At 35.8% G+C, this 20,056-nt stretch overlaps 1 protein-coding gene across 1 annotated transcript in view; it reads right to left on the reverse strand.

Annotated features, from left to right (window-relative positions):
* KDM4C (lysine demethylase 4C) overlaps window positions 1-20,056 on the reverse strand; it is a 249,926-nt gene that overhangs the window by 191,719 nt on the left and 38,151 nt on the right. Inside the window, exons 7-8 of the mRNA XM_058823279.1 lie at window positions 13,936-14,039; window positions 9,466-9,603 (exon numbers count right to left, since the gene is read on the reverse strand). Coding sequence (XP_058679262.1) covers window positions 9,466-9,603; window positions 13,936-14,039 — 242 coding nt within the window. The remainder of the gene's footprint in view (window positions 1-9,465; window positions 9,604-13,935; window positions 14,040-20,056) is intronic.

Consider the following 20,056-nt stretch of genomic DNA (forward strand, 5'->3'; position numbering starts at 1 on the left):
GTTTCATATATTTTAATATATTTATATGTAAAAAAACATAGTTTGCCCCAGAAAGCCAGAACTATGCCTGCTTCTGGAAGGCAGTCCAGTTTGAAATATCCAGCAAACACCTGAATGAAAAATTATCTTGTTCCCATTGTGCTTATAGCTGGATTTACCAAATTATTCCAGTGAAGTTACTTCAGTTACTTATGCTGAGTATGTTAATACAGTTCAGTAAAAGCAGTGTTTCACTGTTTTTTTCAAGGTTTTTTTAGAGCAATCACAATATACAAGAAAGACATTAAGGTCTGGATATTTTGATGCATTAGTATGAATGCTGTGGGATGAACCTATGATACATGTAGAGAAGAAATGTAACCTTTATACATTTTTGTTTCCAGTGGAATGAGGAAGACTGTAAAAATCTACTCTTACAGGAGAAACTTACAATAAAGTAACATCACAAAATCCCCTTCTCTGTGTTCTTCTCTCCTTTTTATGTGGGTGATTACAGGGTATTGATATGCTGGGATTAGTGTATCAGCCATTAAGTTGTTATTTGGATTATAAGAATCTGTTTTATAGTCTAAGATTGTACAGGATTTTACTAAAAAAATCCAGTAGGTGGCATTTAGTAAGTCTGTTGAATGCCTTTGAAACAGACTGTAAGTTAATAATTTGGCAGATGTTTCTGAAGTTAAAAATTATTCCAGTACTTTCTTGTTAATCAGGTTACTTGTGGGTTTCTGTGTTTTTTACCTGTATGAATGAAATATTTCAACTCGGATGATTTAAATTAATTTTAATGCTGAAATTCAAAATTATGCTATGATATGAAACAATGTGCTGGGTGATGCTGTGTGCTCTGTGAGCCTTATTGGATAGCTGTTTGAGTGAGTAGGGGGTTTTGAGTGAGTCTGCATAGAATAAATGCTGGCAAAATCTCCACAAAATTATTCATAGTTATATTCCTTTTTTGTGTGGATGAGATATATAAGTAGAGGTGACTTCATGTTTTCTTGAAGTTTTGCTGAAGAAATTCCATGGGCTTAGGAACTGTAGAGAATTCTAACTTTGCCAGAAGTGAGTCTTATATCTGTTCTTATTTCATGTCTGATTCCCTGTTAGTGTAAGTATAATTTCAAAGAGGTGATAAAAAGAGGATAAAGAAATAATGTGTTAGGTCTTGCTGTGAATACAGTAAAGGGAGACTGTTTTCAGTCAGTCACATTGGACAGAAGAATAGGGTGTGGCTGTCAGGGTAACTATATTTTATACAAGTTTCCCGATGAGTAAAGAAAAGACACTCTTGTTTTACTTCAGGGAGGCTAAATCTTACCACAAATAGAAAACCCTCAAGAAGGACAGTATAACAAATACAGATATAATGCATCTGTGATTATAAAGCAAACTACTTGAAGGTGGTGGAATTACTGAAGTGCTTTTGTCCTGAAAAAGGCTGTTAAAAATACAAGAGCGTTGTGTTAAAGTCAGATTTTTGAAAAAATACTGAATATTTCTAAAAATAAATGTTTGGTGACATTTTCATTATTTTATGTAGCATCAAGATGACAATAACAAAAAGTAAAAAATGTAAGTGTTGAAGTGGGATTGCCCTACATGGAATATAGCTGCAAAAATATAATAATGATGTAAAAGATATTATGTGCTAGAATTTGCAAGGAGTAAGAGCATGATCATTTTCATTTTGCTTGAGGTGATGCAGTCTTAATTTAGGGGATTTCAGTAAGACATTTCTAAATACAGTATTTGCTATATTAGCAGAATGCTGGGCAGGTAGATGGTTTACCTTGCCATATTTGTCCTCTTTCCCTCACGTACTTTGCTTTGATTACAACAAAAAAAGATTCTAAACTCAAAAGGTAGAAGCTTGTTAGCAATATTTATTAGTTTCTGATGGCCAGATAATTGAAAGGAAGAACCTATGCAAAGTTTTCTAATCTTTACCACTGTGGATCTTTGATGTCTGAAATACAGCACATCCCCACATATTGCTGGAGGGAAGCAGACTGACAAACTTTTAACCAGCTAGCAATTATCACTGTGGCACATCCATCCATCCATCCATCTATCTATCTATCTATCTATCTATCTGTATCTCTGTCTGTATCTCTGTCTGTATCTCTGTCTGTATCTCTGTCTGTATCTCTGTCTGTATCTCTGTCTGTATCTCTGTCTGTATCTCTGTCTGTATCTAATATTCAATATTCAATCATTTCAATATTTGTTTCTTAAGCTTAGAAACAAGTCATAGATACACCAAGGTACACATTTTAGATAGAAATATTAAATCAATCTTCACTTTGTCTTCATTATTATAGGATCTTCTGCCCAGAACAGATGAAGCTGTCTTACAGTTCTCCGGTGGCTGTAGCTGAAAGATCCTTGTGGTCTGTCTTTAATGGTGTGGCAAGTTTTGTTGCTTGATCTTGCAACCTAGTCTGTCAGACTTCTTAAAAGAAATTGCCCCTCTGTCTTAAAAAGGCTGCCGTTATTGAATCTGATATCCAGAATTATGACGTCCTTGCTTTAATTGTTTAATTAGGGTTTAATTCAAAGGGTTTTTTAGATTATGAGAACTCTGAAACATTGTCATGCCTGTGAATTTCATGGTCTTGTGAGGGGTAGAATATGGAAATAAATTTAATAAAATCTGTTCTTTCAGCACATAAATGAAATGCTGACTTTGTAAAAAATAAGGATTTTAAAATTTTTTTTTTTGAGCTACCTTGACAGAAATATATTTTGACAAGATTCTATAGCTAACCAGTTTTTCTATTTCTGACTTTTGGAAGCTGCTAAGCGTGTTCGTGCCCTATTGATAGCTAGCATAATTCACCGTCTCTAAAAAGCAAATTATATTTAATTTCAAATAGCATTTTATTGTAATAATGACTGTCACTGGGTCCTGGTAGTCTCCTACATTTTTTTGAGTCTGCACCCTCTATGAGAAATGCTACTTGTGTTTTTGTAGGCAGATTCGTATTTTCTGTGAGCCAGGTATTCTGCCATATACTCATTGAGTACTTGCCTTACGAGTGGAGAGAGTTGTTAACTTGAATGGAACTGTTCAATTGCTTGTGAACGTGGGTCTGCACAATCAAACACAGTGATAGTCTATTAACTTGTATGGAAGAAGTCTAGAGAGTGAAGTGGATTTTTCTTACCCTGACTTTGTTGCTGAACTCCAGTATGTAACCTAGTCAGTACTTTGTTTCTTAAAAATGATGTGTCTAGCACATAATGGCTAATTTAGAGTAATGTGGAATTTTACTGACTGCTGTGCTGCTTATAAAATTGTTACAAAACAGTTTGACTTGGAAAAGCTTTGAATCCAACTAGAATAAATTTAATGCGACTGCCTTTAATTAAATTTGCTTAAATTAAATAATGTAATTTGTATTGATTATGCTTCTGCAGTTCATTTGGATTTTTGTTTTTAATTAAGATTCAGTAATCTTGTTTTACCTTCCAGAGCTATTCGTAAAATGACTGTGAATAAAAAGCATGTTAATTAAGTTAACACTTTCATAAATTTATTAAACTAAAAGCATGTAATTTTTTTTTCCCTATGAAGGTATCGTATACAGAGGAATAGTTATTAGAAGGACAACAACTCAATTTTACTTGAATTCATCTTTTGTCCCCTTAGCAAATCCAGCCCTCATATAGTCCCCAAACAGTGTGGGTATTTTTTGCTCCACTTGCCTCAGAAGCTGCCAACGTTACCTTCTGAAGCTGATGGGATTGTTACTAAAGCGCAGCAGGACCTTGTAACTTCCTTGGGCATCCTGTAACTTGCTGTGGAGCTTCTCCCTGTGAGCTACCATCTGTGCAGCACTGCAACAGTCTCAAACTCAAATGCTCACATAATCATTTTCTGGCAAGGGAGTTGCCCACTGATAGAACTGCCTATGTCGAGAGCAATCCAGAATGAAAGGTTGGCTGTATCAACTGAGGCCATAAAGGCTGTGCTAAGATTTATTGCTATTACTTTGGTTTCTTCCCCTCTCTTTGTTAGGACTATTAGCACTTTGAAAAGAAAGTTTAAAATAAATTTAAGCCAAGGTGATATACATGCATTTTCTTACGAGCATCCAGTGAGAAATGTGCAATTTAGGTCTGCATCTGTGCATGTGAAGGAGAAGCCATGTAAAGTGAAGGCTACTGGAAATCTTGAAAGGGAGATAAAATGAAAGCCTGGCTGTCGAGCTAATTATAGGCATTTGCCATGTACCTTAACACTAGACTGAAAAGCTGCAGAAATTCAGCTAGCTGAGTTCACAGAGGTCTACGCAAATACTGGTGCAGACAGTTCTAAGTGGTAGCTTTAAACATCAGGTTTTGAACTTTAACATTTAGTTTACCTGAACTCATTCAGAAAGATTGATCTGCTGTTGTCTCACTAAGTCTTTTTTGTTCAAAGTAACTATTTCAGCTACTGGTAATGCAGTGGTACCACGTAAATTCTGTCAGATAATTTGTCATAAGGGAAGACCTTCTCCCTCTCTACCATTGCCTGAAAGCACCTGAAAGTGAGGTGAGGGTTGGGCTTTTCTCTAAGTCACAAGTGATAGGACAAGAGGAAGTGGTCTCAAGCTGCACCAGGGGAGCTTTAGATAAGGTATTATCACACATTTCCTCATGGAAGGTGTTGTCAGGTATTGGCCAGGCTTCCCAAGGACATGGCTGTGTCACCATCCTGAAGGTATTTAAAAGACCTGTGGATGTGATCCTTTAGGAATGCTTCAGTGGTGACCTTGGCAAAGCTGAGCTTAAGATCATTGAGTCCAGCTGTTAAAAGTTTTTTCCAACGTAAACAATTTTATGATTTTCTAATATTTCCTCTCTCTTGTTTACCCTATTTCTATGCCATTAACAAATACTAGTAAGTTTTTAGGGAGAACTAGTTCACCGCACTTCCTTTAGTTTTGTTCTTCATACACATTTCTATTTTTAAAAAATCCTACCATCAGTACATTCTAGCATGTTCTTTTTCATCTAGAAAAGAGAAGAAAAGTAAACTTCCATTCTCATTCTTGTGGTAGTATGTGGTAAGAATTAAGCAAATAACTTGAAGGACACTGACCATTTGCCAAAGAAACTGCAGTTCATATTTGACAATGGTATCTAAGATTTCTCTGCAGAGGGAGATTAGTTATTACTGCTTCGACACCTTTTAAACTTGTAGGCATTACAATTTAACTGCAGACACCAGAGAAATACTTTGATTTCTTGTATTACATATGCACAATACTGCTCCTATGTGCAACAGCCACAAATCACAGAATTCAGTGTCCTAAGATACAGGTTTCATCCATACACTAGAGAATTTTGACAATATATTTAGAGTGCATATGCAAAGATTTCCTGGCTGAAATTTCAAAATTTCAGTAGCACTTTTGGGGTGGCGTAAAGAAACACAATTACATTAGTTTTAAAATTATCTAACTCTGCTGAATTTAAAGATGACATTAAATTTACAGTATAATACAATAATAGAGATGCATACTGGAGGCATAAAATATTTAACAGTTTGTACTGGGGGAAGCTGTCCACCAAATAGTAGACTACTTTTTAAAAATGTAAGAAATATGAAGCCAGAACACTGAAAGGAAGAAACCTTCAGAGAGCACCACCTCACCTTTGCTGCATCTGAAGTTGCAGTCTGCTATTCCTTAAGTTCAGCTGAATTAATTTTAGGGCTGCCATGATGTTCAAATCTTTTAAAACCCAAGGCAGTTCTACCTGCCACATTCAACTCTTGTGCAGCTATGGATCTCTTGATTTTGTTTCATTGTACTATTCCTATTAAGTTTTCAAGAAATTTCAAGTTATCAGATGCATAGGTTGTCAAATACGTTTTAGAGTTTAAAATTAACTTTATAGTTGTAACCTTACCTGTTGGCTATTAAGCACAACTTTCCTAAAGGTAGACACCAGTCTAAACGTTAGATGTGTTTAGAGCTTTTTCAATACTTTTTTACAATACATGCTCTTCCTATGTTCAAGCTCCATCATTCACAGCCTAAACAGCAAACAAGATATCCGAAAAATAGGAGGACTCCAAAAAATACTACCCACAACCACTGCATGCCCCACCACCAGCAGCCTCGCTCCAATAGGAACACCATTTCTAGCAGGATTCTACACAAAAGACCAAATCATGAAGGTGTTTCTCAGTCTCCAGTGCCTACTAAGAGTTCACTCTCTTTACTAGACTGTTAAACCAGCATAGCTGATTTTGCCCTTTACTCCATATCATTGTATTAACTAATATATTAAGGAGATGTCTACTGGAAAGGTTTTTTCCAACTGAGAACAAGTCAACAAAGAAAATGCCTCGGACTGAAACCTCTTCTGAGTGATACAAGCCAAGGCTTTTATAAGCCTTATCATTAAAATCAGAGAATACTGAAAAACGGTAAAAACTTCTGCTGAATAAATTGCCCACTTTTTTTTTTATTTTCTGCATTTACTTCATTACTTGTACATCCATCAGGCTATAAGCTTTCAGAATGTACAAGGGAGGAAGTAGAGGCAATGACTCTCTGATTAGCGAGTATTTTGACAGCATAGAGCTCAAGGTTAGGATAGGGCTGAACAACTATGGGTAAGACTCAGGGGGCTAACAGCACAAACATCATGGTGGAACTCGACTATAGACCCAACCAGGATGAAGAGCTGGACAAAATATTCTGTGAGCAGCTCAGAGAAGTAATCTCATGACCACTGCACCTTGTTCTTATGAGAGGCTTTAACTTGCCAGATGTCTACTGGAAACTCAATACAGCAGAAAGAAGGCACTCTATGTAAAGTTCCTGGAAAGCATGGAAAGTAACTTCGTGACATAACTGGTAAGAGCCTGTCAGGAATGAGGTCCTGCTAGACTTGCAGTTTACAAACAGAGAAAGGCTGGTGGGAAATGTGGTGGAAAGGGATTGTCTTGGGCACAATGATAAGAGTTTTTAATTCTTGGTAAAGTAAGGAAGGGGGTCAATAGAACCTCCACCCTCGACTTCAGAGGGCCAACTCTGGCCTATTCAGGACACTGGTTTGAAGAGTCTCCTTCACAGCTCTGAAGGTTCAGGAGCATCCCTACGGGTTGAAAGACCAGATGGTGGGGAAGAAGGTGGCCTGGCTGAACAGGGAGTTTTCACAGGAACTCAGTGAAAAGGAAAAGAGTTTATGACCTTTGGAAAAGGTGGCAGGCATCTCTTGAAGAGTATAAGCATGTAATGAGGTCCTGTAGAGAGAAACCTACAACTGGCCACTGCTGTGAAGACAATAGAAATTGTTTTTATAAATACATCAACAATAAGAGGACAGCCAAGGAAAATCTCCCCACTATTCTGGAGGCAGAGGAGAACACTGTCACCCAGGCTAAAGAAAAGACTAAGGTACTTAATGCCTTCTTTGCCTCAGTCAGAAAGCTTCCCCACAGCAACTATCCCCTGAGCTGGTAACAGGGAGGAGAACAGATCCCCTGTAATCGAGAAGAAAATAGTTAGTGGCTTGCTATGCCACTTAGACATTCACTCAGTCTATGGAACCAGAGGGGATTCACCCACAGGAGGGTGAGGGAGCGGGTGGAAGAGCTCACCAGGCAGCTCTCCACCATTTTTCACCAGTCCTGGTTAACTGGGGAGGTCCCAGAGGTTGGCCAGTGTCATGCCCATCAAAAAGAACTGTTGAGGGAACTACAGGCCTGTCAGCCTGACCTCAGTGCCATGAAAGGTTATGGGACAGATTATCATAATTATGATCACACAGCACATACAGGACAACCAGGAGATCGGGCCCAGCCAGCAGAGCTTTGTAGAAGACAGGTCCTGCTGTACCAACAGTATCTCATTTAACGAGCATACATGGACTGGACACAGCAAAAGCTGCTGAAGTTGTCTGCCTGGACTTCAGCAAAGCCTTTGATATTGCCTCTCACAACGTTCTTCTGGAGAAACTAGGAGTTCATGGCTTGGACAGACACACTGTTCATTGTGCAAAAAATCATCTGTATGGCTGGAACAAAGAGTGGTAATAGATGCAGTTACATCCAGATGATGGTCATCAACAACTGGGATTCCCCAGAGCACAGTCTGAGGGCAGCTCTGTTTTAATAGCTTTATCAATTATCTAGACAAGGGGATTGAGTGCACGCACTCTCAGTCAGTTTGCAGATGACACCAAGCTGGGTGGGAGTGCTGACCTGCTGGAGGGCAGGAAGGCTCTGCAGAGGGATCTGGGCAGGCTGGAGCATGGGCCGAGCCCAGTGGTGTGAGGCTCAACAAGGCCCAGTGCTGGGCCCTGCCCTTGGGTCACAGCAACCCCAGGCAGTGCCACAGGCTGGGGCAGAGTGGCTGCAAAGCTGCCACAGGAAAAGGCCCTGGGGGTGCTGGTGACAGCAGCTGAGCATGAGCCAATGAGGAAAGACATTGAAGCACAAGAGTGAGACCAGAGAAGGGCAATGAAGTTGGTGAAGACATTCAAGTTCAAGTCCTGTGAGGAGTGCTTGAGAGTGCTGAGGGTTTAGCCTGGAGAAAATGAGGCTCAACAGGGACTTTGTCACTCTCCACAACTACCTGAAAGGACGTTGTAGTGCGCTTGGGGTTAGTTTGTTCTCCCACTCAACAAATGACAGTATGAGAAAATACAGGTTCAAGCCACACCAGGGGAGGTTCAGGCTAGACATCAGGAAGAATTTTTCACTGAAAGAGTGGTTGGGCATTGGAAAGATAGGTCAGGGAAGTAGTGGAGTCACCATCCCTTGATGCATTCAAGAAACAACTGAATGTGGCACTTAGCACTATGGTTTAGTTGATACATCAGTCTTCAGTCAAAGGTTGGACAGAGATCTTGGAATTTTTTTCTAATATTACAGATTCTATGATTCTATGCTGTACACCAAAAAAAAAGGAAGATATGCACACCACAGAACAAGATTTCAATCTAAAATATCTTCAGTTATACACACCTCAAACAGTTGCTTTATTATCTTGTACTACAAGTTTTCTGATCAGATTTACGATGAGACAAAATGAACTTGTTTCTTTAAACTTTATTTGAAGTTTCACTATTTATGTTTCTTTCCAGGTATCAAAATTCCTAGTTAAACTAAAGTGCTTCCACAAACAGCAAAGACTAAAGAAGATTTAACAGCAGAAGTCTGTTGTCTTCACAAATATTAACCTCAGTGTACGTAGCTTCAACTTAAAAACATCCAAAAACAGAATTGGTTTTGAAGAATAATAAATACATTAAGCTGCAAACAAAACTGACTACTGAGAGGAATATATATTGCTGGAAGTATAATCCCTACTATCAAAAAACAACTATAAATTAAATTTCAATGGCAGCTTGATGTACTATCTAATAGTTATCCCTTTTTCATCACCTTCCTGAGATTCTCACAAAGAAATAACCACAGGAAATATTTCCTTACACATGAATTTTCTGCTTACTTACCAATTTTGCTGCTTTTCCATAATCAATCCATCGAACAGTGGCAAAGTTTGTTGACTCTGCACAATTAAATCCATGGTTAAACCCTGCATGGTATCCGTATGGGAAAGTGATCATAAATTCTCCTGCCTCTTGGGTAACCTGTAATAAAAAAAAATTTTTAAAGGCCAAAATAAATAAACTCAAAAAAAAAAAAAAAAACCTCAATGTGAACCACATTACAAAGCATTTCTAGTCCTACAGCAATGAAAACTATATACTCCTTTATAACTAACTAAAACAAATATTTTTTTTTTCTTTTACCTTGCAGAGAGATGAGATTTAATTTAAACAGAAAGTATATTTGAGACAATGTTCTTTATGCTAAAATACATAGCTAGGTGCAATAATTAATAAATTCAGAAAGAACTCAAAGGTTATCTTGGAACAGAGACTCACTGGTAATAAAACTTGAAAATAACTAGAAAACACAGTATGAAGAAGATACCATTCTCATTGGCTGAGAGGAAGCAAAGACAGGCTGGATCAAAATAGCCACAATTGCCATGACTAAATGTTGAGCAAAATGTCCCAAGAGAAAGCTATTAAAACACAAATTTTAAGCTGCCACTGTCCTTCCCCTCTTTCTCTTTAGGCAAAATTTTAGAGAGGAGGAGCACTCTGGAACTATTGGTAAGAATTCCAAATAGCTAAAGGACAAAGGGGATAAAAGGTGATTCTAAAAGACGAAAAGCTGGACTACAGTTGAATTCTGACATTAAAAAGATTGAGCAAGGATAACTTCAAAGGACTACAACCAAAAGAAAACATGCAAAGACCACTGGATCGACAAGATATTACAGAAAGCAGAAAACAAAAAATGAAAAGAAAAAGCCACCCTAAAACTCAATACACAGTAATTATATTTTGTATATACAAAAATAACAAAATCCCAACTAGTGTTACAAGACTTGAAAAGCTTTTAGAGTAAACTACAAAAAAATGTGTGTTAACATAAACAAATCACTAGTCAGGTTACTCTCTTTCAAGAGAGAAATCTCATCTTCCTACACTAGGATGGACTGCTGCTCTCCTATATGGAGAAAGAGGAGACAGCACTTCTTGTCAGTCACTAACATTCTCTCCACACAGTGACAGCTTTAATCTCTTTAAGTCAGACCTCCAGAGACTTTATCAAGGACAGGCTAGTCAAAGACTTGAAACAGCACACTGTCTTCCAAATTATCTGATAAGAGTTAATGAATAAAGTAGATTATACAGAAGTAAATACTTAAAAGAGATTCTCCATGCTCTGTTTGATACACATTTTATGTGAAAAATACATCAGACAACAGACCCACTGAAAAGCAAACAGATCTATTTATATGAAGCAAATAATCTGAGCAGTGACTGATGACTATTCAACATATGCACTTGTTTATTACAGGAAAATAAGGAGACTTCTCAGAGTCTAAATAGATTCTGTTGAGTGTGCGGCAATGCTTTGCATAAGCAATACAGTGAGAAAAACTACAAGGACAAATATGACTCTTTTTAGGGGCATATCCTTATGACTTAAAATCACAAAAATGAAGGGTTAAATTTTAAAACAGTCACCAAAATTAAAATTTACAACTTCAAACATTTTTCTTTTTAATGTCATGTCCTAAACCTCACCTTTCTACTGGTATAGGTATCTTACATTCAATTTCTGCTTTTACAATCTTCTTCAAAATTGTTATTTTAAAATTTTATAAATTCTTTTTGTGCTTTTTTGCCCAGTGCAAGAACACACAGGGTTAGCACTTCAAAGAGGTCTATTCTGATTGTATTAAGGGATGAAGGAAAGACAGGAAAACAAGAAAAATAGCCATCAAGGCTAGAGAAAAAAAACGGATCTTACATTTTGCATGGTTAAATTTTTTGTGGATCCATATTTAGTATATACATGCAAATGCACACATAGTTGCATATATTGTAACTGTTACTGTAGCACTTCAACAATTGCTGTGGGAATGTTTAAGAAAGATTATTCTCAACGCTAACGATTCCAAAATTTATCTCAATACACCCTCCCACTGCTGACAGTTTAGCAGGTGTTCTATTACAACAAGCAGCAGTTCAGCTGCCACCTGGTAGGCGTAGGCTGACTTATCAGCATTGAGCACATTTCCACTCCTATCACTTTGAGCCATGAGAGATCACAGCCTGGTTCTCTATATTCACTTTCTCAGTGAATCCCATTAATTACAATTACACTTGGGTACAGTCTGCTTCCTCCGAAGACTAGGTGATAGAACCAAACTTAAATATTTAACTGTTTGTAGCACTTTTTTTTCCTTTCCCCCTCCCACCTTTTAGAGGATTATTATCCTCTACATTGAAATACAGTAATAACCAAGACACCAAATACAAAGATCAACTGCCTTACCCCACCTCAAATGTGTCATACTGAAAAAAAGTATGCTGACATTCTGCAATATGCTACTTTAAACACCAACCACTGAAAATTACACTGTTCAGAGTAATGTTCTGTAAATCCAAAACTATAAATATGGTTATAAAACCGTCCAGCTTGGAAAGTTTCACCTGACATTTCATGATAAAGCACAAGGCTATGAAGGGAATCAGTATATTTACCTATGTATTACAAAAACTGAATGCGGCTACATTTCCATATGATAATAAATCATTCAGAAAACAAACTACTTATTTTACGAGTAATTTATTCAAAAAAGCTTGCTTTCTGAGGCAGGCAGTATCATTCTAAATGCCTCCATTTCTTCAATTTTATACATAGGTTGATTTAAGCATGAAAAGTGAAGTGATGTTCCAAAAAGGCATTAAACACATCTGTGTCTTTATCCCATCTATGTTGCCAATAGGATTGATAACAGAGACGTCCCAGTTCTTGCTGGGCATGTCTTACACAACCTTCTCTGCTCCCCTCATCATTCCACCGGTGAGGAGAATGGAGGGGCACAAGAAGTTGGGAGGGAACACAGCGAGGACCGCTGAGACCATGGTACCCTGCTCAGTACATAAAGCTGGGAAAAAAAGAAGGCAGGGCAATGGTTTGGAGTGGTGACATTTGTCCTGCCAAGTCACTGTTATGCGTGACAGGGCTCTGCTTTCCTGGGAATGACTGAACACCTGCCTGCCCATGGGAAGCACTGAATTAACTCCTCGTTTGCTTGGCTTGTGTGAATAGCTTTCCCTTTCCCTATTAAACTGTCTCTGTCTCAGTCTCAAACTACAAGTTTTCTACCTTTTATCCTTCCAGTTCTCACCCCATCTCACCAAGGAGGAGTGAGCAAACACCTGTCGGGTGTCTAGCTTCCAGATGGGCAAAACTGGACATAAAATATTATTTTCTTTTTTTATTTCCTTTTTAATCAACTAAACCAGACAGGAAGCATTGTATTCTCCTGTATTTTAGGCCAGGGAACAAGTTAAGCAAAGTTATACACACACCCACATCATATCAATAAATAAATAGCTCATATACAAAAACAGGAAACACAATAATAAGCAAGGTGTGTGGCAAGGATAGTTTACATGACCACACTGCAGTGGGAATAAACTGAGAAAAAAATGTATATTGCCTGTTTTTCCTGAACAACTTAAAACAATCTGAACAATGGGAAACCAGGAATCATAGCCCTTTAATGATCAAAAGCCTTTTGAAAACTCAGTATTAAAATAAAGAGATATTGTGGCAGGGGACCTTCCAAATCAAGTTCTAGTCTTCTAAGCAGGTTTACAGAACTCCAGAATTTAAAACTTTAGAATTTACAAAATGTATAAAATAAGCACACTTAAAAATAAAAGCAATGCATTGAAAATATTTTATTAGCTGGCACCTACATGAAGTTCAAAATAAAAAACAATCTTGGAGAAAGAAAAAGAAAGTGAATATTTCAGATGTTTTTAAAAGCAGCTATGTATTAAATTCATCCTCAAAGAAGAAAGACAGGTATTCTTCTCAGTTTCTGTTTGTATAATGCGCTTATCAAACATTTATTCTGCCAATTAAAATATATTTTAAATTAAGTAAAAGTCCTTTTGGCTTTATTCCACCTTAAACCTTTCAGGCCCTTATAATGATAAAATTACATTTAACTGCCTCAGAAAAGCAACATACAGACAAAGAAATTAATACTCATGTTAAAATATTACGTATACAACTTAACAAAGTGAGTTAAGAAGTCTTTCAGTCAACAGAAAATCACATCAAAGTTACCATGAAAATAAATTAAAAATAAGAAATTTTGGTAATGCCTTAGAAAAAAAACCCACAGAAATGCTGTCATGGCTACAAGTGTTTAATGCCAAAACTAAAACTATTAGAAGTTTCAACACTATTAGAAGTTTCATGCAGCCACTATCTAAAAACAAATTAAAGTTTTCTCACCTTTACTATAACAATGTTTATACTAAACACAATCTAACTCAATTCATAAAAGTAGAGTTTAAAAAGAAACATTAATGTACCTTGTCAAAAGGAATTCCATACTTTTTCAATATTGAGGGAGAAATCAGAGTCATCTTGTGGCGAAGAAAAGCATCACATCCTTGAGAGCTGCTCGGAAAGAACCCTAATGAGACAAGAAAAGCAAAGCTGTACATCTTTTCATTAAATCAAATAGGAAATCTTTGTAATATTTTTCAATATTTAATACTGTTAAAACCTGCTTTAGAATTTTTTACCATGTCATTCTTAGGTTCTGACAGATTTCACAAAAATCAAGTGCACCTCCTAAGTTTTTCCACTGCTTTCCAGAGGGAGGGGCCACAGGGTCTTCCTTGTTTGTTAAGACGTGAAATAATAGAATAAATGCAGACCTGTACATTTAGGCATACTTTCTTACCCTTTACAGAAATACATTGTTTCCAGAAGCTTTTTTTATGTTAATGCTCATTCTGCACACATGAAAATCCATTGCAGTAAATAACTTTAGAAGGATTCCATGAAGACTAGGTTTACCTTGCACTAACAAACTATCCCTACAGTAAAGAAATACAACTTCCTAACTTTGTACAATATGTTGTATTCCTCTCACATAAATGGTAGTTCATCATTCACAGAAGCACTTTAATTATTAGAAAAACATGTTTACTCAATTATTAAAAAAAATCATTTTCAAACAATCATCTGAATTTTTTAATGCCTTGAGAAAAAGAAATTAATAACAATTTTCCATAATATGTAGCTTTCTCTCTAATGTTAGATTTAATTTCTTCACTCTGGTGAGTTATCTATTATGTCCACTAATCACCCTAAAACTTCAGAACAATCTAAAAGTTATCCTATTATAGTTGTTACACTCTATGTACATTCAATCTAGCACACTCACCAGTACTGGAAGAACAACATTTTTCTGATTTCTCAGAAATTAAGTTAAGCAGCACTTAAACAGCAAAAGTATAATGTAGACTTGTGCTGGTCAATGTACTAAGAAGCCTGCTAAGCTGCCCTGAGATCAAATTTTACTAAAATTCGTCATTCTTATATTTTTTTCTCTCACCAACAAGAAGCATGAATTCTTTACTCTTTCTTTGAATTGCAAATAATGCTTTAAGTTTCAAAAAGTACTATTTGATAGGTACAGTTATATATATGTGGCTTCACTGACCAAAGAAAAAGAAACTAGCCCACAATTATAGGACTCCAGCAAAAAAATTCAACCAATTTTTTCACAATTAATGCCTATAACATAAATGATAGCAGTCAAAACTTAAAACCTACAGTTTCTGAGCATCAAGAAACCTCAGTCTTGAGCAGTATAATAACAGAAATACATGGGAACTTACTGTGAAAAACGTGACTGGAAATTATACTTGAGCCTTGCAGGAAGAGCTGGTATGAAAAGTAGCTAAAAGCTTAATTGCTAAAAGCAGAGAGTTTAACTGAATTTTCCTTGAGAAAACAAATTTTGGATCAAATCATGTTATTGCAATATGCTTAATTAGTTCAACACAAGATGATACAAAGCAAATGATGGGCAGACATCCAAAACTTAAGTTGTACCATTCCAGCTCCAAGAGACCAGACATAGCTGTGACAAGTCCAACTAGAAGGCAGGCTTGTTGCTGAATTCCAAGAAAGCCGCAAATAACACAGAGCACCAGAACACAACCTGCTCAAAATCCACGACTAGAAATTTACAAGAGTACATTTGCTGTGGTTACAGAGCCCTCACAGTGAAATCAAAGTGCAGCCTACACATTCTGTACTGTTGTAAAATATCTTTTGACTTGTCAAAGTCTACACTTTGCACACAAAATTTTCAGCCTCATTCATCTCATTTTCTCAAAGGAACTCCCCTTCAATAAACAAGGTAAGAAAGAAAGGTAGTATTTCCTCATTACAAGACTCTCTTTATCAGAAGATCCTTTGTCTGCCAGATTAAATGTAAGTCACACAAGCTTTTCTTCCAGAAAATAAAATCTCTGTGGGAGAATTGGCTAACGGATGTAAAAATTGCTGAATAAAGGACTTTGCATATAGAACATATTTTTAAAAATAAGTTCAAATCTCTAAATTATTGAGGGACAGTGAGCGTTGCTAGCTGGCAGTCTCATTTTTCCTTTCCACCTTTCCAACATATCACACACAGCTCATATCAGATGACCACATCAATATCATACCTATCACTCAGGCAAACTGAAGTTGGATTGGGCTCCATTCCCTGGTTAATTAGCATTTTCAAGATATTTGGAATGCTCCTCTCTGCTTCTAAGAATATGCCCATAATGTTTTCAATTACATTGTCCAGCTAAAATCACATATGCACAAATTACAATACCATTCTCAGAAGTATAATTCTACAACTCCATTGGACTGAGCAGGTTGGTTTGCTATATTTTACCTTGAATGATCAAGGAAATCATAACTTGGTCCCTAATAGTCATTATTTAATGACATCCACATAAAATCATATTCTTAGGGAACTTTCAAATCAAATCCTGACCAGTGCAATGAATGAAGCTAGACATCCTATAATTTTCAACACTTCCTTACTCAAGACTTCACCTAAAATTTAAAGGTGCTGCATTTCTCTTTAATATTATTTAAAATAATGTATAATCATAAAACTCAGAACATAAGGAAAAAAAAATCCTAAATTGCAAATTTATTTAATATCATTTAATGTTAATGAAAGTAAATATAAATCAAATTAACATAAATAAGCTCAAGGTTATGATTATTTATTATTTTTTCAGGCCTACATTTAAAGGACTTATACAAAATATTAATAATAATTTGCAGATCAGTACTATCAAAACAATGGCAGAGATTACAGAAGTACTAAGTTTTCTAGTAATTCTCTTTTTAGATTTTACTTTGATAGGTTTAAACTTAATATAATTTATTTAAATTATTTTAACATGATCTGAACTAATTTGATTTAACTTTCTATGTGAACATGAAAAAAATTAGGAGGGTAAGTCTGCATAACAACCATCACAAAGGAACAATGGCAATTTGTATGCTATACAAAGCCGAATACAAAAGCCACAAAGAGGCTTTCAAGTGGTATGAAACACAACTGTAGGTATACCCAGATTAACCTGTTCAAACCTTTATTATCTCTTAAATAAGACTTTTCTAACTTGACTAATTATTTTTCAGAGGAAAAGTTCCATTCTTCAATTCCTAAAGTTTTCACATTCAAGATCCTTAGAAGTTATGCAAGTTCTACTTCAAGTCTCATTCGAATAATTATTTTAATTTGCTTTCATATATAAAAGGTAGTGACCTCCATAAAAAAAAGTAATTTATACACCATAAAAAGCTTTGTAAGACAACCATACATACTTATAATATATTAAACTTTACTTTAGTTTCTTCTTTAACATAATTGAACATCACAGATTGATGTCATCGCCTTTCTAAAACAGCTTCTGCACTCAAACAATCTATTAAAAGATCTCCAAAATCCTTCAATACAGCATTTGCCACTCTGCCTCTATCCTCTCTATTTTCTAACCCATTTTGTGAAACAAAAAATCATTTAAGAATACCATGGTATTGCAGATTAACATAACAACTCGTATAAAAATTGCAGTTAACAGCTCACTTGAGGTTTTTATTACATTTATGTCTACATAAAATTGAAAAAAAAATCTACATAAATGAGAAAGCAGCTGAAGGGCAAAATCAAACTGTTGTCTTTATTAGATGCAAGTCTAATGTCTTTCAGAAAAACCATTTGTAGCCGCCACAGTCAACCAAGATTTCAATGGAAAGCAAAAATGAAAGCAATCATGCACAAAAGGCATGTGTTGTAATTGTGATGTGCAGACAAGATAATGGAAAATATTCTAACCTTCCCTTAATTTTATGTATCAACTCCTGCCTTGACTTACACAATCTGTCACTTGTAATGTATTATTTTATTATTTTAATTATTTAGGAGTATTCAATTAATTCAGTAGGCATCTGGTCATCAGAGCTAACCTTCCTGAAGAAACTACTTTTCTTTTCCTCCAAATGTTGCACGCATGCAAAATTATTTTCCCTTCACATGGTATTAAGTACAAAAGTCTCACTTACACTATGTTTTATTAATGTTTTCTTTTAAGTGACATACAGCTTACTTTATATTTTCATCTTTGTCAGATACCTTATATGAAACTGTATTTTACAAGTCACCAGCTGCAAAGTAGAAGACCACAGCGTGGAAACAATAAGAAATGGTGATTTTCAGTTAAAAAAAAAAATCCATGGTTTTTATTGTTCATCATTGTAGTATCTTGTAGATTCCATTCTCAGCTGGACCAAAAATAGCTGGACCAAAAATATCATGGAAACAATCTACTCACAGAAAAATAACCCAGACTACATTAAAATGAAATACTGAAAGTTTAGTTTCACAGAATACATTCTTCAGCATTACCTAACTCACCTATCTTACATTGCCGCTACAATAATAATCTCCGTATGAGTACCTAGTTTTCCTATAGAAATCCAGTTTCATTTAGTAAATGTAATGGAATAGATATTATTTGAAATTTTATCATCTCTGTTCAGTATCTGATTCTACGATTTGTTATTTGCTATTCAAAACATAGTACTGAAATAAAAATAATTAAGTTATGATCATAAGCATGACTCATTAAAGGAAGTTTTCAACTCACGCCACAGCTCTTTGCAACTTATACTAACATAAAATTAAGAGCAGCTTAATTCTTACTTCTGTGGAGATGCATCCCATGCTGACTAGCACCTGCACATCAAGACACTGTTCCCCCAGTAAAACCTCTCATTTTCTGGAAAGAGTGGTCTTGGAGATTTCCATTTTTCTGACACCTAATGTTTCATTTCTATTACAGTATTAGGTCACCATCAGCAGTAAGAGGGCTGTCTGCACCTTCAGGCCAGTTTCTTTTTTCATGTATCTCCAAAAGTTACCTACTTCCTAAATTTGTATAGGTTACTCCAATATCTACAGAAATCAAGGTATTTCAAGGAAAGAAGAAGCTTTTTTTTTGTCTAAGACAGATAATAATACTGTGTGTCAGTACCACTTCATTTTTAGAAATGAGGGAACAAGTGTTGCTTCAACTGCCCATCCTTTTACCTTACTCTGAAAATAAAGAAAAATGTGATGCATTCGATGCATTCACTACAGCACATTGAAACTTGAATGGTTTTAGAACACTGCACAGCTGTTAACAAGCAATATGAAATTTACAGTAAATGCCAAAGCAGCCAAAAAATATTACATGTAAAGTCTTATCTACCCACAGATCTTACTCCCATCAAATGTAAAACTGTGTATAGAGAAGTGTTTACATACAGCATGAAAAGTCAGCTTCCTTTGACTGATCTAGTAGCAAATAGTTGCTGCTCCAAGATTCCGAAGGCCAGAGGCAGTTCCTATGCTCCTCTAACACATTTCTGTGCCACTGTGCTCCAATCTCACTTAGGATTCCATGAAAATTTTAGAATCCACCAGGGAGAGTAAGGAATGCTGTGAAATACTGTGAAATAAACTTTAGGCTAACTTTGACAAGATACTTCATTTGGAGTCTCTACATACACCGGAAGACTCGATGAACAACTTTTCATGTTACCCGTGTCAGTCATCACAAGTCTTTACCATATCCCCTTCCTTTTATTTACACTTCTACTAATTGAAAAGTTAAGAGTTTACTATCAGGTATGAAAAGAAAAAGGCAGGTTTTTCAACAGTCTTAGTGTCTGTCTCTGAAAATTTTCCAATTCTCTACTTCTTTTACTCTTTTATCATTTCCTGTAAAACTAAATTATTGAATCATCCTAAGTCAGTGTCTATTGCCCAGCCTACAAGTTCCAATTATTTTACCAGTGAAAAACAAACAGTGTATAGAGTTCTATACTTTGCATTAGGAAAAGAGACTGGAAAGCAAAGAAAACAACTGATAACTTTTTGAAATTATACCATGACAAAATTTAGGAATAGGAAATGTAATTATTCAGGTTGAAATCTGTTTTCCCAAGACATACTTTTAAGACCGAAAGTTCACAGGTCTTTACTTACACATCTTTAACTGTAATCGTTCTATATAGCTCAGAAAAAGAATCATGTACCCATATACTGAGGAAAAAAAAGTTAATATGAAAACA

This window comes from Ammospiza caudacuta, chromosome Z, assembly GCF_027887145.1.
Source record: "Ammospiza caudacuta isolate bAmmCau1 chromosome Z, bAmmCau1.pri, whole genome shotgun sequence".
In the NCBI taxonomy this organism is placed as follows: Eukaryota; Metazoa; Chordata; class Aves; order Passeriformes; family Passerellidae; genus Ammospiza; species Ammospiza caudacuta.